Source organism: Lepidochelys olivacea (assembly GCF_965140295.1).
Source record: "Lepidochelys olivacea isolate rLepOli2 genome assembly, chromosome: 10".
NCBI classification, from domain to species: domain Eukaryota; kingdom Metazoa; phylum Chordata; order Testudines; family Cheloniidae; genus Lepidochelys; species Lepidochelys olivacea.
Window position 1 is genome coordinate 67,589,869 of NC_140420.1, and position 25,252 is coordinate 67,615,120.

The following is a 25,252-nucleotide window of genomic DNA, read 5'->3' on the forward strand; positions in this document are numbered from 1 at the left end:
GCATGGGATTGACTGGACAGAGTTACTGGTTAGAGATGAGGCGAGATAAAGAAAGAGAAAGATGAGACAGAGTGGCTGAGAGATTGACAGGGAAACTGATTAGGGAGCTGGGCAGCCAGCCAGATGGATAAAGGGATAGGCGGCCAGGCCTCCGGGTGCTTGGAGAAGTGTGCAGCGTGGGAATGATGCCCCAGCCTGCATTCAGACGTTCCTGTGTGTGTGTTCTCGGGCTGGTAGCAGCCTGGCAGGGACCTCTCCGGCCTACTCAACGCTCCCTCCCTCCCCGAGGTGCTGGAAGCTCTTCGCTCCCTCCTTCTACCGTCTCCATGCAACACTGGAGCGTGGGCGTCATCGTATTCCCCAATCGGCAGACAGCAGCGGCTCTCTCATTTGCATAGACTGCGCCGGGGGCCAATGGGCTGGCAGCTGTGGAGCCCGTCTGGAAGGCGATGTTTCCAGCCGCGCGCGGGGTTCCAGCGCGGGGGGTGCCCGTGACAGAGCCAGCGGCCGGGCTGGCACGAACAGCCGCGAAGGGACGGGCCGGGCCGGGCGCTCGGCCTGGGCAGCGCTAGGAGCCGCCTGTTGTTGGCTGCGGTGCAGGCTCCTGGGAGCGGCTGCTGAGCCCAGAGCAGCGGGCGCCGCGGGGACAGGATGTCGGTGGCGGGACTGAAGAAGCAGTTCCACAAAGCCAGCCAGGTCAGAGCAGCGGTCCCCGGGGCGTGCCCCAGCTGACTGGCATGCAAGGGTAACCCCTGCGCGCCCTCTGCGGGGAATTACCCCCTCTCACGCAGGGGTTTCCCTTCACCTTCTCTGTCCAGGTAGCAGGATTACCCCCTCCCATACAGGGTTACACTTTAACCCTCCCCTGCTGGGGGTGGTCACCCACTCACCCGGGGGGTTACCTCCAATCCCTCCCCTTCCAGGGAGAGAGTTGTCAAACTACTCTCATCGCCCCCTTGTACCCTGGAATTTATCCCTTTATTCACCCGGAAGGATGACCCCCCTTGAATCTGCCCTTCCTGAGGTTGGATTACACCCCTCACCCAGGACATTACTCCCCCCCCCATGCTATTATTAATGTTAATTAATTGTTTTGTGGCACTGCCCCAATCAAGGATGTGCTAGGTGCTGTATACAGGTCTCTCTTATCCAAACTATTAGTTACATCATGTCCCTCCACAAATGGCCCCTTTACTAGTCCCTCTGGGGGACTATCCTGTTGTTCTCCTGGATTTACTCTTCCATTCTGGGATGTCACCCTCTTGTCTTACAGGGGTTATCCCCTTCCAAGGAGTTTCTCCCATTTCTAGGTGTCATATTCTATCATCCATTTCTAGGGGACTTTACCACTCTCAGCTTCCAAGGAATTGCCACTTCTCCTCTTCCTCTCCCCATGGTTCATCTTTTACCGTGATCATTTCCCCTCCTATTTTCTACCACCTTTATGTCATGTGACTCTCTTACATACTTTTGCTGATTTTCTCCAGGATATGAAACCCCCTTTGGTAGCAGGTGAATTGATTGCAGTGTATCATGAGCTGACATGAAAAGAATGTATTTTTGCTGATAGTTTCAGGAGCCATTCTCTATAGCTGAAGTGTATAGAAATCTGTCCAGTGAAGATGCTGAGCACCAGACACCTGTGTAGGTTAGATTGTTTGTTTGTTCTAAGCCCCAAGAGCTATGTAATTCGGTTTGCTATTATTAATGATAATGGCAGCACTGAAATCAGCTGTAACCTGTTGAGTCTAGTTAGGCTCAGCTTGTTCTTGCTGTGAATGGGGAAAATGAAGGTTCACTGCCTGATTTGATTGATTGATTTCATTTTGTTGTGTTTTGTTGTCTTTATTTCTAGTATCTGATGGTTTGTGAACAATGCACACACATCAAAAATGTTTGGAAGGGAGTCATGTTCTTGTCTTTCCTTGCAATAATGTCTTTTCAAGGCATCTGACTAATGTTTGGATGAAACAGTGTTACGAATCTACATGCTCTGCTCAACTCTCATCATGCCCATGACAAAATGTGGAGACCCCTAGATAAAGATATTTAGGGGGTAACTTTAAGATAGTTCAGGCTTGTTGTGCACCTTGAGTGTAAGATCTCTTATGATGATAAATGGTACAACCTTAAGTGTGGTGCCTTCATAATACAGACAACAAAAGCCCCATAGCTGAGGAAGTTAGAGATGTAACCCACAACAAAAGCAACATACAGTGTAGAAATTGCCAGTGACAGTGTGTTGCAATCTACCCAATCCTCTTGGAGATAATGAGCTAACAGAAACCAAAGTGGTGTATGTCTGGAACAAGATAATAGAAATGTAGTGAGATGTGATACTGCACTGCTTCCAATATTTAGTACGGCATATAACTAGGACATTTTAAAAAGCACATCATGACCCAGAGCCTGATGTTACTCCTATTGTGGTCAAGACAAAGCTCCCATTTCTTTCTGTGGTGCAGGATTGAATCCATAGTATGAAGTAAAGTGACTCAAGACACCTGTGATTCTTAAGTAAAAGCAATAGTATAGCTGAAATTCCAAGGTGGGCTGGGAGCGAGGAAGGCATATTGCATCGTGTTCTCGAAAATGCTGAACAAAATCCAAGGCAGTTGTTTTAGAACAAATTCTGGAAGAATTCAGCAGCTAGTATTGGGTGACATGGAACAGGGTAAAGTAGTAGATGGAAAACACGCAAGAGAAATTAGGAGTTTATGTATCATCAAAATTGATATGCTGTCTAACTAATATGACTAACCCTCACCAATCCATCCTCCCCATGCATATACTCATATACTTTAAACTAATTTGTAGCAGACAAACAAGGAGAGCAAAAAATAAGCCAGGGCAATAAAGAGGTTATGCCAAATGAAAATATTATGATAGAATTAAATTTAGAGAGTGTACTTATAATAATTACAAGACAAGCAAATGTGGAGCATGAACGGAATATTGCTCATAAGGGCTTTTTATTTGTAAGTGCATAAAGAATAAGAGATCATTGAAGGAGGCATAAGTATCTCTCTGTATATGGAATGAATAAGAGATGTCAAGGATAACTGTTGACAGAAGAGGTAGGAAGGCTTTGCTTGGGGGGAAAAATGAAATTAATTCTTTGCCTTAGTGTTCCCAAAGAAGGATGGGGGCAGATGACAGAAACAGGCAAATTTCCCAGAGGAGGGTGAGGAAATACTAAAGGGAATGAGGATCATGCCAGGCATGTGATAAAGAAATGAGAACATTTAAAGACTGACAGAACTTGAAGACAAGAAATCTAAAGAAAGAAGCAAGTGAGATCAGAGTCTACACTTACCAAATGCATTAATAATGTTGAAAATACAGAGATCTTGGCATTTCATGTTACAAGAGATTCTTATCCTGTTACAACAGGTGGGATATTCTGTTCGGCTGGCATAACCCAAAGCTCTCTGTTCCAGTCTCTTGAACCTGGAATTTCATTAGTATATGTCTCCATTTATTGTAAATATAACTTACAAAATTTGTCATTGAACTGCTTGCTGCTCTTGGGACCAGAGAAGACTTCAGAACATTCTATAAAAAGAGAGTGCTTTTTCATTTTCTTTCTGTGTTGCAGTTTTTACATTACCTTTCTACAAGCTTCTTGTCCGTTAATTTTACTTACAAGTTCTGAATTTCAGGAAAAAACATAATTACAAAATGTCTTATAAACCACAAACATTTGAATTGACTATTTAAATAACATGGATATGACTTTAAAATGTTAATGTAGTTTGTCAAAACTTGTGAGCAAATAAATTTTGTTTTTGTTTTGTTTTAAAGGTCCTAAATAAAAGTGGCCAGTTTTTACTGCTTTAAAGGAGTTCACAGAAAGTTGATGACATGGTCTTACTTCTTTGGTCAGGGTACTAAAAGATTCTCTTGCCTGTGGATTTGTAACTGTATTTTTTAGTTCATGATAAATGTTTGTTTCCTGAAGTTTTGCCCTATTTGAATTCCCCCCCACCTTTAGAAGTACAAGTCCACAATGACCCTCATTTCATCAGCCCACTGTTTGGTAGTAATTTTTGATGGTTAGTGATAGAAAGCCATGAGATGTCTGTCTTTTATTTACTACATGAACTCAGCTCTTCATTGCTATATCAATTGTACTTTTGCCTATTTCAGCTTCTAGGGGCAAATTCTGCCCCACCTTATATCCTGTGCAAGCCCATTGACTTCATTCTGGTTTCAGATGGTGTAAGTAAAGTTAGAATTTGGCCTTAAATACATAATAGCTTTTTGGGGGTGGTAGTGAAAGAGTTGAGAATCTTGAATAAAACTAGAAAGGCAACAACCACTTTATTATGTATCTTATTTAGGCTGAATTTAAATACAGACAATGCAAGCAAACTGGAGCCAGGAGCATTCTCATTCCCATGTACCTCCTCTGACTGATAAGACACTTAACCAATGATGCACAAGATAGAAGCACTGGAACATCAAAATAACTCTCCATTGGTCTATCATTGGCTCTGAGGGCAGGACATTTCTGAGAGCTGATTAATTCTATTATGGGCCTCATTTACAACACAGGTTTTCTCCTGTTTATTGATATATTTCCAAATTGAAATTAAAAAAAAAAAAGCAACCTACAGAGAACTTTCCTTTTGATCAATAGCTTGTCTACCACAGTTGTAGCTTCTGTTTCCTGTTTTTTAACTCAAAAACATTTTGCCACAGTAAGTTTGTCTTACTTTTTTGTACTGCTTTTGTAATCCTTTCATATCACAGTTACAGGTGTGTGGTAACCTAAATTGTGGTTGTATTTCATTTTCAGGTTAAGCTAGGAATGTTTTTTAGAGAGAGGTTTCTGTTTTTAATAAAGCTATAAACAGAGATGGTGCATCATGTACCTTAAACTTAGGAGCTATTATTATTTATTGAGCTCCAAAACTGTGTAAGGCCCAGCAGCTGAATATAAGGAGACACGAGCTGGTATTTTCAAAGGGGCTGGGCACCACTCAGTGGGAGTTGAGTGCCTCATGCCCTTATTCTCCTTTGAGAATTAATGCCTTGGTGTCTGAGTCAGGGAGCTTTCAATTGAACTCTCAATACATTTTTGGCTTTTTAAAAAATATACTATAATTATAAAACCTGTGGTTAGTGCAGGAGTCCTTATGCAACAACATCTTCTGTATTTACAGCCTACTCAAACAACTCTGCTTAAATAGTTATCAAGGATATTCCTTGCATTGGCTTCTGAAAGATAGCAGTAGTAGATGTTAATGATTGATGCCCAAAGACTAATGATGATTCATCTAACAATGTCAAAGGAAATTTTATCCTGTGATCTTGTCTCTTTATATGCCCTTAATGACACAAACGTCTCTCTAGGTAATGGATCTGTAGCAAATATTTTTGAAGGCCTCCTTGTATTGATTGTACGGTTTGCTGTCGCCAATGCCTACTTTCAGGCCAGAGGCTGATCTCTTTGACATTGTTCTAATTACACTGATTTAAGTGGACTAAATCAGGAGTAACTCTAATGTAAGTATGATCAGAATCAAGAGCTTAGTTACTTCCTTACGGAAGAATGTGTCTCTGTATGTCTTTCTTTTCCTCTTTCTTTAATGTACATATCTCAAAGGTGGATGACATTAGCCTGCATGTAACACCCCCACTTGTTATACCTTTATTTAAATCAGGGCTGACATAGGTTGTCAATGTCCTGATATTAATCAATTTGTTTTATTTTTACTATAAACTAACTCAGTGCTGTATTGAAATGGAAGGGTGTATTTACCCCAGTTAAGTTAATAACCTGTAATGTGCTTGTGTGTCTTCAGAGCACGGTGGGCAAACTTTTTGGCCTGCTGGGTATGGAAATTGTATGGCGGGCCATTAATGCTCACGAAATTGGGGGTTGGGGTGCAGGCTCCGGCTGGGGGTGAGGGCTCTGGGGCGGGGCCAGAAATGAGGAGTTCAGGGTTCAGGAGGGGGCTCTGGACTGGGGCAGGGGGTTGGGGTGTGGGGGTGTGTGAGAGCTCCAGCTGAGGGTGTGGGCTCTGGGGTGGGGCTGGGGATGAGGGGTTGGGGGTGCAGGAGGGTGCTCTGGGCTGGGACTGAGGGGTTCAGAGGGTGGGAGGGGGATCAGAGCTGGGTAAGGGGTGCAGGCTCTGGGTGGCACTTACTGTAAGCAGCTCCCTGAAGCAGTGGCATGTCCCTCTCCGGCTCCTATGCGGAGGTGTGGCCAGGCGGCTCTGCACCCTGCCCTGTCTGCAGGTGCCGCCCCTTCAGCTCCCATTGGCCATGGTTCCCTGGACAATGGGAGCTGCGGGGGCAGCGCTTGGGGCGGGAACAGTGTGCAGAGCCCCCTGGCTGCCCCTACACAAAGGAGCTGGAGGCGGGACATGCTGCTGCTTCCGGGAGCTGTACGGAGTGGGGCAAACCTTTGACCCAGCTCCCTGGCTGGAGTGGGTCAGGCCCCGGACCCACTCCCCGGAAGGAGCTCAAGGGTCAGATTAAAACGTCTGGAGGGCTGGATGTGGCCCCTGAGCTGTAGTTTGCCCACCCCTGCTTTAGAGGAACCAACAAATCTTCTGATTTCTCTGTAGTGTCTAGGAGAGGGCTGGACACTACAGAGCACACCATTTTGGGGAAAATTTGGGACTGGGAGTGTGTTGGGGTCAGCCTGCAAGAAGTAACTAAGACTGTTAGAGACCAGGGAGTGTGACTTATGTGCTTCTGGCAGGCTTCTGGGGTCAGAGTTGCTGCAGTTATACACAGACACTTAGGGTGTGACTTGCATGCTTGATGCTACCTGTGAATGTCCCAGGCAGAGAGTTACAGTAGCAAAGCATTTGGAACACTCAGGGTTACAGGGTAGGTGGGGATTCAACTCCTTACTGGTCTGGATTATACCCTGAACTGCATAACATAGGTTAAGTGATGCTAAGCAAAAGGACTAAAATAACAGATATCTCACCCACCTTGTATCTAATATCTTGGGACCAACACGGCTACAACACTGCATACATAATGTCTTAAGTAAATAAAACTTTCCTGTGAATTACCCAATGTCCACCTTATATTTAGCTGTGACACTCTGAATGTATTTCCCAGACCCAAAGAAGATCTCTCTGTAAGCTAAAAAGCTTGTCTCTTTCTCCAACAGAAGTTGGTTCAGTAAAAGATATTACCTCCCACATCTTGTATCTCCTAATAAGAGTTTATAAATATTAACAGAAGCAGAGAATGTAGTACCTGGATAAACCAAAAAGAGGCAAATAATATATGTGAAAGAAACCCTAAGTCTCTCTCACTATTGAGAGAGAAACTCGCTTTGACTGAACAACACTTATAATTGTGCCAAGGGACCACCAACTCTTATCACATAAAGAAAAGGAGTACTTGTGGCACCTTAGAGACTAACCAATTTATTTGAGCATAAGCTTTCGTGAGCTACAGCTCACTTCATCGGATGCATACTGTGGAAAGTACGGAAGATCTTTTTATACACACAAACCATGAAAAATTGGATGTTTACCACTACAAAAGGTTTTCTTTCCCCCCATACCCCACTCTCCTGCTGGTAATAGCTTATCTAAAGTGATCACTCTCCTTACAATGTGTACGATAATCAAATTGGGCCATTTCCAGCACAAATCTGGGTTTTCTCCCTACCCCCAGCACAAACCCACTCTCCTGTTGGTAATAGCTTATCTAAAGTGATCACTCTCCTTACAATGTGTATGATAATCAAGGTGGGCCATTTCCAGCACAAATCCAGGGTTTAACAAGAACGTTTGGGGGGGGTAGGAAAAAACAAGGGGAAATAGGTTACCTTGCATAATGACTTAGCCACTCCCAGTCTCTATTCAAGCCTAAGTTAATTGTATCCAATTTGCAAATGAATTCCAATTCAGCAGTCTCTCGCTGGAGTCTGGTTTTGAAGTTTTTCTGTTGTAATATCGCAACTTTCATGTCTGTAATCGCGTGACCAGAGAGATTGAAGTGTTCTCCGACTGGTTTATGAATGTTATAATGTTATAATTCTTGACATCTGATTTGTGTCCATTTTATGGTCACATAAACACCACCCTATACCGGAAGCCTACTGACAGCTATTCCTACCTACATTCCTCCAGCTTTCACCCTGACCACACCACACGATCCATTGTCTACAGCCAAGCTCTGCGATACAACCGCATTTGCTCCAACCCCTCAGACAGAGACAAACACCTACAAGATCTCTATCAAGCATTCTTACAACTACAATACCCACCTGCGGAAGTGAAGAAACAGATTGATAGAGCCAGAAGAGTTTCCAGAAGTCACCTACTACAGGACAGGCCTAACAAAGAAAATAACAGAATGCCACTAGCTGTCACCTTCAGCCCCCAACTAAAACCCCTCCAACGCATTATTAAGGATCTACAACCTATCCTGAAGAATGATCCAACACTCTCACAAATCTTGGGAGACAGGCCAGTCCTTGCCTACAGACAGCCCCCCAACCTGAAGCAAATACTCACCAGCAACCACATACCACACAACAGAACCACTAACCCAGGAACCTATCCTTGCAACAAAGCCCATTGCCAACTGTGCCCACATATCTATTCAGGGGACACCATCACAGGGCCTATGATCAGCCACATATCAGCCACATATCACATCAGCCACACTATCAGAGGCTCATTCATCTGCACATCCACCAATGTGATATATGCCATCATGTGCCAGCAATGCCCCTCTGCCATGTACATTGGTCAAACTGGACAGTCTCTATGTAAAAGAATAAATGGACACAAATCAGATGTCAAGAATTATAACATTCATAAACCAGTCGGAGAACACTTCAATCTCTGGTCATGCGATTACGGACATGACAGTTCCGATATAACAACAGAAAAACTTCAAAACCAGACTCCAGCGAGAGACTGTTGAATTGGAATTCATTTGCAAATTGGATACAATTAACTTAGGTTACCTTGCATAATGACTTAGCCACTCCCAGTCTCTATTCAAGCCTATTTCCCCTTGTTTTTTCCTACCCCCGCCACCCTCAGACGTTCTTGTTAAACCCTGGATTTGTGCTGGAAATGGCCCACCTTGATTATCACACACATTGTAAGGAGAGTGATCACTTTAGATAAGCTATTACCAACTGGAGAGTGGGTTTGTGGGGGAAGGTGGGGAGAAAACCTGGATTTGTGCTGGAAATGGCCCAACTTGATTATCATACACATTGTAAGGAGAGTGATCACTTTAGATAAGCTATTACCAGCAGGAGAATGGGATGGGGGGAGAGAAAACCTTTTGTAGTGGTAAACACCCATTTTTTCATGGTTTGTGTGTATAAAAAGATCTTCTGTACTTTCCACAGTATGCATCCGATGAAGTGAGCTGTAGCTCACGAAAGCTTATGCTCAAATAAATTGGTTAGTCTCTAAGGTGCCACAAGTACTCCTTTTCTTTTTGCGAATACAGACTAACATGGCTGTTACTCTGAAACCTGTCTTATCACATAGTCCATCAAATGGTGGAGTATTTCAGCCACTACCAATCTGAATTAGGTATGATGAATCAGGAACTTACAGAGAAAGCCCTTGTATCCTGTAGCTAGATGTCAGAGCGCTGTCTGCTGTTCTCTTTTGGGTAGCAATGATCAGAAGTTTGGGTAGGAAAGGAGAGTGGGGAAAGGAATTTGATTGTTCCATCTGTTGTCTTGTGTTTTTGGTTTGGAATTATTTAATTATGCATGGTGGAATATTACATCTTTTGAATATTTAAAAAATACTGCTGCCAAGGTCAAAATTTCAGTGTCTCTTTTTTCCATGTACATAGAGATAAATATTCAACCAGGCAATATCTGCAGTATCCTCTTCCTCTTCCACACATATTAGATGATGTTATGTGGTTGGTGGTTTATTTTCATGTAATCTGCAGACTGATAGTTATAATGCAATAGGTGTAGATTTTCGGTGGCAAAAGGCTCTAGAGAGACACTGTAGGCTTCTGTATATTTTAAAAAATATATTTTTTTCTCTCTAGAGAAAATGGTCCTTGGAAAATGAGAAGTTCTTTCTTCAAATATTTTGTTTTAGTAGAAGAGTGTAAAGAACTGGGAGGAAGTAGGGTGCTGTGGCTAAGGCCCTGATCTGGGACTTTAGAGATTATAGAAAAGTAGGACTGGAAGGGACCTCAATAGGTCATCTAGTCCAGTCCCCTGCACGGAGGCAGGACAAAGTATTAGCTAGACCTTCCCTGACAGGTCTTTGTCGAACCTGTTCTTTAAAATCTCCAGGGATAGAGATTCCACAACCTCCCTAGGTAACTCGTTTCTCTTTAACTACCCTTACAGTTAGGAAGATTTTCCTGATGTCTGATGTAAATCTCCCTTACTGCAATATGAGCCCATTACTTCTTGTCCTGTTCTCAATGGTTAAGGAGAAAAATTTATCACCCTCTCCTTTATAACAACCTTTTAAATACTTGAAGACTGTTATAATTTCTCCTCCTGTTCCCCGGACTTCTCTTCTCTACAAACCCAATTTTTTCAAACACTCCTTGAAAGTCATGAACTTCTAGACCTTGATTCATTTTTGTTGCTCTCCAATTTGTCCACATTGTTCCTGAAGCATGGTGCCCAGAAATGGGCACAATACTCCAGTTGAAGCTTATCAGTGGTGAGTAGTGTGGAAGAATTATTTCTCATGTCCTGCTCACAACACTTACGTTAGTACATCCCAGAATAATATTTGCTTGTTTTGCAACAGTATTACATTGCTGACTCTCATTTAGTTTGTGATCCATTATAACCCCCAGATCCTTGTCTGTAGTACTCATTCCTAGGCAGTCATTTTCCATTTAGTATTTGTGCAATTAATTATTCCTTCCTAAGTGTAGTACTTTGCATTTGTTCTTATTGAATTTCATCCTATTTATTTTAGACCATTTCTCCAGTTTGTCAAGATAATTTTGAGTTCTAATCCTGTTGTCCAAAATGCTTGCAATCTCTCTCAGCTTGGTATGATCCACAAACTTTATAAGTGTACGCTCTATGTCACTATCCAAATTATTTATGGAGATATTGAATAGAACCAGACTCAAGACAGATCCACGTGGGACACCATTTGAATATGCCCTTCCAGCTTGACTGTGAACTGATTGATAACTACTCTCTGTGTGCAGTTTTCAAACCATTTGTGCACCCACCTTTTATAGTAGGTTTGTCCGAGACTATATTTCCATTATTTGTTTATGAGAAGACCATGTGAGACAGTATCAAAGCTTTACTAAAGTCGAGATATCACATCTACTGCTTCATATCTGAGCTATTCACAAGCCTTAGTACCCTGTTAAAGAAGGATATGGGTTTAGTTCCCAGCTCTGTGACAGATTTCCTATGTAACATTGAGCAAATTATGTAATCATCCTGTGTCTCAGTTCCACATCTGTAAAACAGGGATGGTACTTCCCTACTACATAGGTGTGTTGTGAGGATAAATCCGTTAACCCCTGAGACACTGAAATACTATGGGATGATCCTGAGCAAGGCAGAATTAGTTACACCTGTCATAAAAGTGTTTAGCTAGTCTGCACAGTCAGCATGTTAGCAAAATGTTTGCCAAATTTGCATGTCTATGGTGGCAGGACAGTGAGGGATGAGGGGAAGCCTCCCTAATTTTTAAGGCATTCATTTGCACAGCAGGAAATGCATGTAAAACTTTAAACATCAATAACACTCACAACGAGGGCACAATAAAAGGACTGCAGTCAAGATGGACAAGAAAAAAAGGAAAGAAGGATGAACTTGTAGTTCATCACCAAACGGAAAGCCAGTCTGGAATCTATTCCCAGCATTGCCACTTACTACCTCTGTAATAGTGGGCATGTTGCTTAAGTTCTCTGTCTCTCAATTTCTACACTTGTAAACTGGTGACAGTAATATCTATTGTCCTGGAATATTTTCAGCCTGGGGCTTTCTTACCCAAACATGTAAAATGCATTGTGATCCCCCAGATGAAAGGGGCTTTAGAAATACAAATGATTACATTATTTGATGTCTGTGCAAGCCTATTTCCAGTTTTCAAATGTCTTTTTAGACTAGATATTTTCTAAAAACTGTCTGCTCTCTACAATTAGGGGTGCTAGGATGTTTAAATCCCCATGCCAGGAAACCCACATATAAGGGCATGTCTCCAAGAGAAGCAGTTGTGACCATTTCAATCTCCTTCCAGGTCATGAACTAGCAGAAGACGACAGTAGTAATGTAAACATGCATTTACGATTTCTAGAAATGGAACTCTTAAGGCTTGCAGTAGGTGGGTCACCAAGTCTGGGAGCTGAGAATCTAGTATTGACGCAGCCTGCAATTTGGAGAGTTTGCATGTGTGTATTTAAATACTATTCTCAGAAAATCATTACAGTAGAGAAAATTTGTTTTGTAATAAAGTCAGATCTGGAACTGTCTTCCTTAAGTCGCGTATCCTTTTAAAATTTTCTTGCTTTATTGGAGCGTGTCACACAAGCATAATGAAACTCCAGGCTGAAGCTGACACTCCATTGTTAACTCATATTATTGTCTGAGTCACTGCAGAACATACTGTGTGATATATTACACTATGTTCTCTTGAGAACCTGCAATACTAAGGACAAGTAGACGAGTTACGCACAAGTAACAGTGTCACTTTTAAATGTCCTTGTATTTATTAGTTTGCATCACTACCTAAATGCTACTTGAATCTGTCTTAAATATTACTTATTTGTTAAACATAGCCAAATCCTCTTATCAGTTACACCAATGCAGAATTTAGCCCAGAAGCCATATTTTAAATACAAAAGGACAGATTCTGCTTTCAGTTACACTGGGGTAAATCTGCAGTGACTCGGAGTATGCATATGTACTAATAAAAGAAACAGTATAAGCAAGATCAGAATCTGCCCCTCACAGCCTCATTCTATATGCACCATTCCTGTTGACATAAATGGGAGATCCCTGTGTGTTCAAGGGCATGACACAGTTGCAATTTAAGAACAAAACTAAAGTGAAGAATGAGTTGAAATATATATTCCTTCTGCTTATTGTGCGTTCCATGAATCTGGCCCCTCTGTAACTTGCATATAAACATGTAAGAAACCTGACAGTTAGAGAATGTCTCCTTCGTCACTCCCTTTGTAACAAAATTGCTGCCTTGATTTGTAATTGTGTTGTTAAAATAATTTTATATTAATACCACTTTCATGTTTGTATATTAGAACAGGAGAACTTTGTATTCTGTACCATTCTTATTATAAATGGATCTCATGCACACACACCACAGAAATTAAGCCACTTCTGGAGTTCTCTTATGGTTTGACATTTAGAAAATTGGGAGATGAAGGGCACAAGATACAATTTTTAATAACACTTTTAACAGGCCCTATTAGAAAGTGGACTGTTGAGTGCTGTCACATTGTATGTTGAATTCTACACTATACAGCCCTGTTCTCTCATCATCATACACGTTTTTACCATTAAAGTTAAGATCGGTTACTCATATGCGTTACTCATATGTATGAGCATATATACTTTAATTTCTTAAAGCATCTCAATTATCAACAGCTGTGTAAGTGAAACATAAAAATAACTTGGCCTTGTATGCTTCCTTTCCAAAGAACAGGGCTTTGAGTCTCCGATGAGAATAAGTTCTGTTTCTGTACTACACTAATTAAACTATATTTTTTATATTGTACCTAGGTTAATGAATCCTACAAAAGAGCCATCACTGTAGTGACATCAGTCTAGTTAGGAAGAGAGTATGACTAAGTACAGAGGCTACGACCTTATATGAAATCTAGGGGTTTTTTCTATGAATGGCAATTCCAATGATCTTTGTGTGCATGCTTGTATTAGAGATTTATAGCCAAACGGAAGGGGAAATTTTCCTCTTCTCTTTGTTGAAACTTAATGAAATAGAATATTATGACTCTAATATAAGCAATGCTTAATGATAATATTTAGTTCTTATCTAGCCTTTTCCTTCCCTAGATTTCAAAGTACTTTACAAAGGAAGGTAGTATCATTGTTCCCATTTTACAGCTGGGAAAATTAAGGTACATGGCAGTGCAGTGACTTGTTCAAGGTCATATGGCATGTCAGTGGCAAAGTCAGTATTAGATTTCTTTTGTCTTTACTCCAAATCCAGTGCCCTTCAGTTAGAAATACTGCCTTCCGACTTTAATGGGATTTGGATCAGTGTAGAAAGGTACAATCCGCCACTCAGTATATTTCCCCACCCTCCCCCCCCATTAAATTTTGCATGCAATTGCTGGTTGGCATAAAACTGTTGGTATGACCTTCATATAAATATTTTGGGCCAAATTTGTTGCTGGTGTCATTTCACTGATTTCATCAGAATTACAGCAGGGATGAATTTTGCCCTTTCCTTTAACATTTCTGATTTTAAAATGCTTCTGTTACTGTCAAGTGACAATTTAAGAGCTAGGATTTTCAGGTAGTGATTAACCAGACTCTATCTAATATAGGATATCTGTCTCAGGTTGTTGCTCCCATTCAAAATTCTATACTTGTCCTTTAATTTTCCTGTTGGTAGAAGTAGAAACAGAACTTTGGAAGGTGGCCTCACTGTCTCCTAAGTCACAGCATGCTGCTAGTACGCATTGTTTTCCATCTCCAGAAGAGGATATAACACTTCTCAGTCTGGCTTCTGTCACAGCAAAGAGGGAGGAAGGGGAAAAGAAACCACATGAAAATAAATTATTAATCAAAGCCTATAACTTTTCATCCTCTTCAGCACTAGCGATTTCATTTTGCTATCTAGAAATCCCTTCCTAAGAAAGTCATGATAAGATTTTAAAAGAAAACAGGTAAAATTTTGCTGTCATTTACAGTGGTGTAAATCCAAAGTAAATCCCACAGAAGTCAATAAAAGCGGGTTGTAAATGCGGAGAGAATCTGACTCTCAACCTTTACTCAGCACAGAGTTTGCTAGCTTCTCATTTTGTGATCTTTCAAAAGCTAAATTTTCCCACTTAGTATAATTTTCTAAGCAAAATACTAAGACCATTAACTGATTCAAACTAGATAGCTGTGCAAAAAGTATGAAATATAGTAAAACCAAACAAAATAATAGCAAAAAATTGGCCTTTTCCTCACCCTTCTCTGCAGCCCCAACACACACATGCAATGGCCAAGATCTACCATCAGTTACAATGCTGCAACTCAGTGGAACTTGGCCCCTCTTATTATGTAATTTACATTCATGCTAGCTTGAATCTTGATGCCTCTCTCCTCAGTGTTTCATTTCCCCTCTTATTAAATTAATGGCATGTAGTTGGAAAGACAGGCATAGAAACACAAGTGACATTGATTTGCAGCTTTACAGTTAAAAAAAATATCAATACAAAGTTGACTGAAAGGAATCTGAAGGCTATTTTCTCTCTGTTTTTGGTTGAGCGGGAGGAAGGGGAGTATTGTTATTTAAGCCTTAATTTTAATGCACCATCAAAATAAATTAGTTTCATATTCACTGTACTGTCACTAATCCCAATGCACTCGTATTAAATGGTATTGTAGCCTCTTTTATAAGAGTACCTTGTAATCCAGCATGAATTTGTCATTCAAATGAAATAGTGCCAGAAGTTCAGAGGAATACTGGAGACTAAGAACTCAATTGGTAGTGCTCCATTTTATCATCAAATTAAAGACGTTCCAGGATTACTTAGACTCTAACTCCACTCCTTGCAGTTGCTTGGGAACATAACCTTGGCAATATTCCAGAGTACCATCACTGGGAAACGCAGGCTATTGAATTAGGCAAGGGAAAAATAAACTGGCAGAAATCTCAATTTTTGAGGAAAATGCAACAGAAGACACACAGAGTGAAATGTGAATTTCTCTAGTGGATGCTTTCTCTAGTCAGAATTGTGGAGTACAACTGCCTTCTTATTCCAAATATTTGTTCTGCTCTTCTAAAGATTGTTTATAGTGCAACCCTTCTGCCAGGTGCAGGAGTCAGCAACAAGGGCCGGGTTCAATAGCGAGGAGTTCCTCTTAACACTACAAAACAGAACTGGCTTGAACCCCACGCAGTAATCTGAGAAAATTTAACACCAGTCCCATGGTGCCTCTGAGGCAATATTTCTCCACTTACTGGTCGCTGTTCTCTTCTTTCACTAGCCACTGGAGCTTCCTGCTCCCATGACATCATATGCTGAGGTTCTGCCATTTAACCCAGCTCTTAGCAATTTCAGCTCTCAGTGATTTCAGCAGATAGTGGGGAACCTCACAGCCAGTGCAGTCTCCATGGGCACTGTCCCTACATAAGGTTGAAAGCTTAGCTCCTAGACCAGCTCAGCAGTGATGCCCACTCTAGGAAATATCAGCTGGAAACAAGGACCCTCAAGTGATTCTAATCAGCTCTGATATTAAATGCTGGAGAGGGGCAGTTCAAATGGTGTCTAAGACTCTTTGGGCAGAATCCACAGCACTAGATAGGAACCCCTGTCCCCACCCACTCTCTTTTTCACTGGGATTTGGCATCCCTACGTCCTTAGCAAGTGGGGTTCAGTTTAGGGTGACCCCTTCAACCAGGGCATACTAAACACAGTTCTGCTACCCTTTACTCACACAATAAGGATAACAACATTTCGTTACCCCCGCATTCAAAATACTAGAGTGATTTGTAGCCCCAAACCAGCCAAAACTGAACATTTTGGCAAAGCAGCTCCATCTGGTGTGCTACGCAGAGCAGGCATGTCTACGCAAACACGGTCTGCTCCTGAAGTCTTTTCCCCATCTCATCACTTAGATGTTAGGGGAGAGCTCATTCAGACCCTGCTTACGATAGCAGTTGTCCAGATGGTTGCTCTTAGTAATTTATTTCCATTAATAGCTACTTCCTGTACTGAAAATTACACATATTCTTGTGGAATCAGAAATGGGATTACAGTAAATAAGGCCTGGGCCTATCAAAACTTCAGGGGCATTGACCCAACATGAGCACCTCATGGAAGAAATTAAAATTGTTATCCATAATGCTCATTTAAGAGTGCCTGAAAAATCAAAATCCAGTAAAAATGACTGTTTCTCTTTTGTGAGAGACAAGGTGGATGAAGTAATATCTTCTAATGGACCAACTCCTATTGGTGGAAGGGACAAGCTTTCAAGTTTCTCTTCCTCAGGTCTGGAGAAAGAAACTAGTGTCCAAGCTAAATACAAGATGGGACAGAATGTTAAGCATCAAGGGTTCACACATGTCACTGGAGGCTGGTTAAAATTAAGTGGGCAATTTAACATCACTGTAGTCACAGGACAATGGAGGGTTAATAGGCAGCAGGGTGTGTTACAAGTTGTAATGGGCCATAAAATCAGTGACTCTGCTGGACAATGAAAACTATGGACTTAACAAAGTGATGAATGTAAATTCCCAGGCTTATCTTTTGAATTGGTTTTATTTGAGGATCACGACAGATATGGAGTGATTGCTTTGTGAAAAAGTGGTCATCTATGGGTGATACAGTGCTTTTTGTCTTTTATCATTTTTCTGTGTGAGCTCATTCAAGAGTGTAGTGATTGTCCAGTCTCACTCCATAGTTGTTGGGGCATTTGATGCCCTGGATAAGATACTCATGTGTTGTGATAGGCGTGTGTAGGAGCCATGGATCTTGAGAGGTGTGTTTGGTGGCGGGGGGACAGACGGACAGACAGTATTGATTGTTATAGCAGTGGAGATATGTCTGTAGGTTTTGCATCTGTTGTTTTTGCAGGATCAGGTGCTGCTTTGAGTTAGTGTGTCCTGGTCTGTGGAGAGCTTGCTTCTGATGATAAGGTTTGGGAGTGGTTTGAAGGCCAGAAGAAGAGGTTCAGGAAAGATTTCTTTCAGGATGGTGGTCCCCATCAAATATGGGTAGTAATTATTTAATGATACCCTGTATGGGTTCCAGTGTGGGGTGGTAGATGATAAGTAGGGATATGTGGTTGATGGGCTTTTTTTTTTCTCCTGAATTGAAGCAGTTTCTTCCAGGGTATTTGGGTGGCCCATTCCATGATGTGATCTACTTCTTTGGTGGAGGTGTGTATCCTGGATTTTTTCTTCTGAGCATATTCTGTAGTATCTGAGTGCCTGGTGTGACAGGGTCAGGCCAGATGGCTACAGGAGCGTAATAGAAGGCAGATATATTAGCCCCAGGCTAAGTAGGTCCCTTTTCCCTGGGTAAGGTAACAGGGAAGGTTCAAGAACAATCAGGAACCTTCTGGAGACAATTAAGACAAGCTGATTAGAACACCTGCAGCCAATCAAGAAGCTGCTAGAATCAATTAAGGCAGGCTAATCAGGGCACCTGGGTTTTAAAAAAAGGAGCTCACTTCAGTTTGTGGTGTGCGTGTGAGGAGGTGGGAGCAAGAGGCACTAGGAGCTGAGAGTGAGAACGCGGACTGTTGGAGGACTGAGGTGTACAAGCATTATCGGACACCAGGAGGAAGGTCCTATAGTGAGGATAAAGAAGGTGTTGGGAGGAGGCCATGGGGAAGTAGCCCAGGGAGTTGTAGCTGTCGCACAGCTGTTCCAGGAGGCACTCTAGACAGCTGTATTCCACAGGGCCCTGGTCTGGAACTCGGAGTATAGGGCGGGCCTGGGTTCCCCGCAAATCCTCCCAACTTCTGGTCAGACACAGGAGGAGTCGACCTGGACTGTGGGTTCAGAAAAACGGCCAAGCTGAGGGCTGCCGTGAAGCTCCAAGGCGAGCAAATCTGCCAGTAAGCGCAAGACCCACCAAGATAGAGGAGGAACTTTGTCACGCTGACTATAAATAACATTTCTTGGTGTATCTGGTATGATTACTGGATCTGTGGCGGTAAGTGTGATGATCTTTGGGTTTCTTGTATATAGTTGTCTGTAGCATTCCATTGGTGAAGCATTCCATTGTGTCCAGGAAGTTCATGCTGGTGTGGGAGTGCTCCAGAGAGAATTTGAGGGATGGGTGGTGGTGGTTGAAGTTGTGATGGAAATCTATGAGGGAGTCTAGGTCACCTGTCCAGAAAATGAAAATATCATTGAGGTATTTCAGGTATATCACTAATTTTGTGGCACATTTGTTCAGAAATTCTCTCTGAAGGTGGTCCATGAAGAGGTTGGCTTATTGAGGAGCCATCCTAGAACCCATGGCTGTTCCCATGATGGATAAAGTGTTTGATGTTAAATGTAAAATTATTATGGGTGAGGATGAAATGGATGAGTTTGGAGATGTTTGGGGTGGATTTCTGAGCAGCGTCCTTTATCTTGTAGATATTTGAGGCAGGCAGCGATGCCATCATGGCGAAGGATGTTGGCATATAGGGAGGTGTGATGTCCATGGTGGCAAGGAGGTGTTCTGAGGGAGGTTGTTAGTGTTGCACAGTTTTTGAAGGAAATTGGCTGTCTTCTGGAGGAAACTGGCCCTTTGTGTGGTCAGTGGTTTGAGGATGGCTTCTATGAGTCCTGACATTCCTGCAGTAAGAATGCCATGGCCAGATATGATGGGACTGCCTGGGTTCCCTTGTTTGTGTATCTTGGGAAAGATGTAGAAGGTCCCTGAGCTGGATTCATGGGGGATGAGATTGTAGAGTTTCTCTTGGAGTTGTTTGGGGAAGGATTTGATGATATCCTTAAATTCTTGTGTGAATTGTAGCGTGGGGTCTTCTTTCAGTTCTTTATAGTAGGTGGATTTGAGGAGTTGTTGGTTGGCCTTGTTGACATAGTCATCACAATTGAGATGATGGCACCCTCTTTGTCTGTCTGTTGATTTGATTGGTATGTTGTGATTAGATGTTAGGGACTGTCCTCTGGGTGGTGGAGAGATTGTGGTGGATATAATGTTCGTTAAGGATTTCAGTGTCCATTCTACCCCACACCCCAAACTCCCAAGCAATTGATAGAATTTAAGTTTCAGATTTTCTTATGTATTCAGTGGTTTCAAATGAATGAATTTGCTGAAGTTCCAGATTGTAGACCAACAAAAGCACGCAGTTTTGTCAGTTAGTTACAAGTGTCTGTATATATACATTCGAAAATGCAGTTTTGTTTTTGCCTTCCTCTGAGGGGCAAAGTTGAAGAGGACTGAATGTGTCTCCTTGGTTTTGTTTTAGTGACTCTCTAAGATAAAATTCACTCACATATCCAATGCTACAACAGGTTGCAATGCTTAATTATAAGGCCTGTTTTGTCACAGAGTTCTCTGGGATAAGACAATATACATTAATTGGAGGAAAGTAAAAAATGGTGCAAAATTGGCGGCCTTAATGATCTTTGTGTGTTAGAAGCTGGCTTATTGTCATTAGTTACTTTGCTTGTTTCTGTAGCTGTGAGCCCTTTATACCTCCTTAACATGCTGTCTAGCCTATTTGCTCTTCCAGTCATCTTTCCATTTTATAAGGTAATTGCCCCCAGTTTTCTCTGCCCTCAAATACTTTATTTTTGTAGAGATTCCTTCAAAGTCTTTCCACCAATTATCTCTATTTTGATTACTCTAGGAGTCAAGCTGTATTTCCAGATCAATTAATTTTGTCTATTTTTGATTAAGTGTATTTTCCTACAGCACATTCAGTGCGAATGTAACCTTATATCCCTTCAAGGGGATAGTCCTTACCAATTTTTTTAAAGTGAAGTATCTTGACTTTTTAAATCCAGTTATAGCTTCTGATATTTTGTATGGTTCATAAGCCATTAATAAATTCACTGGTAGTTATCCTTTGAGGTTTGATGATCCATTTTTATAGAGTCAAACAATACATTTTGGATATTATAGTTTGTATTCCTCTTTGAGGACTTTCAATTTGTAAAAATAATTGGTGGAAACTGCTGCTTACTGACGATGATAAAAAATTGCGATAATCCATAAAAAGAGATTATGGTTCATAATTATGGAAATGTTAAAAGCTATTCAAAGGCCTGACCCAATACCCAACTGAAATTAGTTCAAGAACTCCTATTGATTTCAGTGATCATTGGGTTAAGCCCTGAACGGTGTGATTTACACTCTTTGTAGTTGAGGACAAACTCAGGCTTGCGGGGCTCAGGTCCTTGCAGGCTTTGCTAGAGCCTGGGCTCCAGCCCAATCCCAGACATCTACACAGCAATGAAACAGCCCCTTGGCCCTAGCCCTGTGATCCTGAGTTGATCCATAGCCATGAATATCTAGTTGCTGTGTAGACATACCACAGAGCTCTTCTTCAGGTGTGAAGTCTGAACAGAAGTTGTTCCAATAAAAGATAGGCTGAGAGACAAGATGGGTGAGCTGCTAACTTGTTACATTATGGCTTTGAAATGTAGATCCTGAGACAGATAAGTGCTATATATATTAGAGATGGGCCTGAACCAAACTGCCGCATTCAGGTGCTCCCAAACTGCAGGGAAGTTTGACTCCAGAGTTAAGCTTTGTGGATCTCTTTTATATAACACTTTGTATCTAAAGATCCCAATGTGCTCCACAAACTATACATATGATATAACTACAGCAATATCTGCAGGCAACACTGGAGAGAGGGGGGGAAGAGATGGTGGCCTTTAAGCAGACCTTAGCAATACTCCACAGAGATTCAGCATAAAATACAAGAAGATTAGTTGGAATATTTTGATTTATGAACATTTGTCCTGTGTGTGCTAAAATATATAACCAGAAAGCCTAACCCCTTTCCTTGAGTTATTTGAGGTTTAGTACCAGAGTAAATACTAATATTAATAGCATGAATAAAAAGAAGATGTTTGTAAATCGGATTAAGAACTGGCTAATTGACAAAAAGACTACAAAAAGTTGTCAGTAGGGGATTATCATTGAATGGTGGTGTTTTTTTAGTGGGGTTCTGCATGGATTGGTACTAAGCCTGACACTATTCAACATTTTCATCAATAATCTGGAATTAAATATAAAATGACTACTGATAAAATGTGCAGATGACATGAAGATTGGCAAAAAGGTAAATAATGATGAGGACAGAGCAGCCATACAGTGCAATCTGGTTCACTTGTTTATACTGGGTTCATTCAAACAAAATGTGTTTAAATACAGCCAAATGCAAAGTTATACATCTGAGAACAAGAAATGTAGGCAATACATACAGAACAGGGGACTGTAGCTTGGGAAGCAGTGAATCTGAAAAGGATCTAGGGGTCCTAGCTGACAAGCAGCTCAAAAAGAGAAATGGGCTAATTTAATTGATTCACATGGCATATCTTTTAATTCATTCATACAGCAACCCTAAAGATGTTGCCATTGCATTGCTTGATGGAGTATTTTTTATATGTTCAGTTTCTCAGATGTAACATGCTAAATGTTTCAAATGAACGTTTTTTAAATAAGCATTCTGACATGCACAGAGCAATAAGACTATAACTCCACTAACAGTTTCTGTTATTCTAACAGATGAAACTGGAGTAATTCTTATGTTTAGCACGCCCATACAATCCAACTATTCTAAGTTGCATGAAAGTAAGTTCAATTTCTATTGTCTTGGAGTTTTTTAATGTAAAGTGAATTAATTTTAAGTCTGACAATTACAACTCTCCAGCATAGCTTATCATTAGTGTTGATTCAGTAGTGCTGTGCAGGAAGCCTGCCTGTGCCTGCCTTTTATTTGCCTTTCTAGTATTCAATACACATAAAAATTGCAATATGTGCTTAGATTTCATTCATTTAGAAAAATTCATTCAAGCTGTTTGCAAGGATTACTCATTTTTAAAGTCTTAATTAATGAAGAACAATGACATGAATATTGAATGAATTTTGTCATCCTCCACAAAAATATCTAATACCAAGCAAATATAGCAGACACTGAAAATATATTTGAATAGATGTCTGGGTCAGGAATCAAATTTATATTAAAAAAAAACAAACAATGAGCTGATTTAGCAAAGGGACTCGGGTGTTGACTGATCCCAGCTTTTTTTTTATTCTTTCATTTATTTTTCCACAAAGACTCTTTTGAAATCTCAAAAACACTCTTAAAGTTGTAAACATTATTAATAAATGATGAGCTCATTTCCATAGATGTTTTCTGGTCACCTTATCACTTGGTCAGAATGTACAAGACCTCATCCATGGCTTCACTATGTGTCTACAATGCATCTATCATAAAATTCCCATTGGAAGCAGTTTTGCAAGCTCCAGGGATTTAGATTTAAGTGATCACTCAAGTTGTGGTTAAATGATCTTATTTTACATTCCTTCAGCTATGCTCTGTAGCAAAGCACATTTATCCCTTTCTCTCACTGGTCGTCAATAGGAATCTTTGACTACAAGGTATTGTGCCCACACAGGGGTTGAAATTCTTCTTGATCTCTTGCACTAGCATTTCAGGGCTGCCTTTCAAAGGGGCTTCAGTTATAATTTCTTCTTTGTCTGTGTGTTGAGCTTTACCTGGCTACATGTGCAGTTGGTCGACACTCAGATGTTAAAATCATTTGTCTACCTGCTCAGGAATTAGTGTTGCCAAGTTGTACATCGGTGCTCTCACACACAACTTTTCACAAACACAGAAGGAGGTCACTGTTTGAAAATCAGTTTCTGCATGTCTTATATGCTATGGGCCCGACTGGCTGCACAGATGTGGAGGAGTAAACAAGAATCTTTCCTACCCCCACCGCTTGCCCCACAGCACAAGAGTGGCACACCACTGTGACGGGTTGGGTCACAGAAACTCCCCTGGGACTGCCACCTGTTATGCTGGGACTACCTCTGAGCCCGTTTTCCCTAGCATCTTGGGACTTCAGTACCTTGCCTTGTTGAGCCAGACACACTAGCCTGCTACAAACACAGGCCCAGGTCCGAACCATGTCCCACAAAAGCTGCAGGCTTAACTGAAAACAGCTTAAGAAGTGCTCCTGTCTCCAACACCCAGATACCCAGTTCCCAATAAGATCCAAACTCCAAATAAATCCATTTTACTCTGTATAAAGCTTATACAGGGTAAGCTCATAAATTGTTCACCCTCTATAACACTGATAGAAAGGGATGCACAGCTGTTTGCTCCCCCAGGAATTAATTACTTGCTTTGGGTTAATTAATAAGTAAAAAGTGATTTTATTAAATATAAAAAGTAGGATTTAAGTGGTTCCAAGTAATAATAGACAGAACGAAGTAAGTTATCAAGCAAAATAAAATAAAACATGCAAGTCTAAACCTAATACAATAGGAAACTAAATGCAGGTAAATCTCACTCTTAGAAATGTTCCAATACGCTTCTTTTACAGACTAGACTTCCTCCTACTCTGGGTCCAGCAATCACTCATACCCCTGTAGTTACTGTCCTTTGTTCCAGTTTCTCTCAGGCATCTCTTTGAGGTGGAGAGGTTATCGTTTGAGCCATCTGAAGACAAAATGGAGGGGCTTCCAGGACCTTATATAGTCTTTCTTTTGTGCAACATCACAGCCACAAGATAGGTTCTCTAACCACCTGAGAAAGTCACATGTCTATGAATGATTCAAGTTTTTTGCAGGCCGACCCTATCATTTACATGTTAGTTTGAATGTTCCCAGGAAAGCTCAGATGTGGATTGGTGTCTCTCAATGTCCATTGTTAGTTAAGTACTCCCAATTACTTGAATAACCCCTTCACACTATGTTGACCAAATCTGGGTGGGAACGGGTCCTACAGCAAACACTTCAAATACAAGCATAGAATGCTCATAACTTCAGATATAAAAATGATACATGCATACAAATAGTGTGAATATATTCAGTAAAGCATAACCTTTTCTAATCTATGTTACATGGCATATCTAGCATAAAACATATTTCAGTCATGTCATATTTACACTCATAAGCATATTTCTGGAAAGCATTATGGAGTGCAACGTCACAACCACATCAGTGACTGCTTGCTCCTGGACCCGTTCCCACCCATCCTGAAAGCAGGTTATGAAAAGAGAGGCAAAGAGGGATGGAGAAGCAGAACCCTAGCTGGGCAATGCAGGTCTGAACCACCCATGCTAAGGCTTAAGAACCACAAGCCAGACATACATATGTTTCTGCGTGCAGGATTGCATGTAACAAAGTTGTGACAGCTGAACACTGGCTTGCTCTGAGGTGTAGCAATAAAGTAAAGCAAGAAGAAGCAGGGTCTTCCTCATCTCAATAGCAGTCACAACAGTAGCAGCTGAGGTGGGATCAGGGACAATGATGCAAACAGCAAGCTTATTTGTGTTTTGTTTTTTCTTCTGTTATTGAATTGTGCTGTAGAATGCATAGAATCCTTAACAGTCTCAGTAATGTTTGAGGCTGGGGGGTTTGTTTTTTTTTTTTTTTAAAT

General features: G+C 41.2%; 1 protein-coding gene across 1 annotated transcript in view; it reads left to right on the plus strand.

The window, feature by feature from the left end:
• The first annotated feature begins 410 nt into the window (after nt 1–410).
• SH3GL3 (SH3 domain containing GRB2 like 3, endophilin A3) overlaps nt 411–25,252 on the plus strand; it is a 73,126-nt gene continuing 48,284 nt past the window's right edge. Inside the window, exon 1 of the mRNA XM_084641200.1 lies at nt 411–696. Coding sequence (XP_084497326.1) covers nt 652–696 — 45 coding nt within the window. The 5' untranslated portion in view covers nt 411–651. The remainder of the gene's footprint in view (nt 697–25,252) is intronic.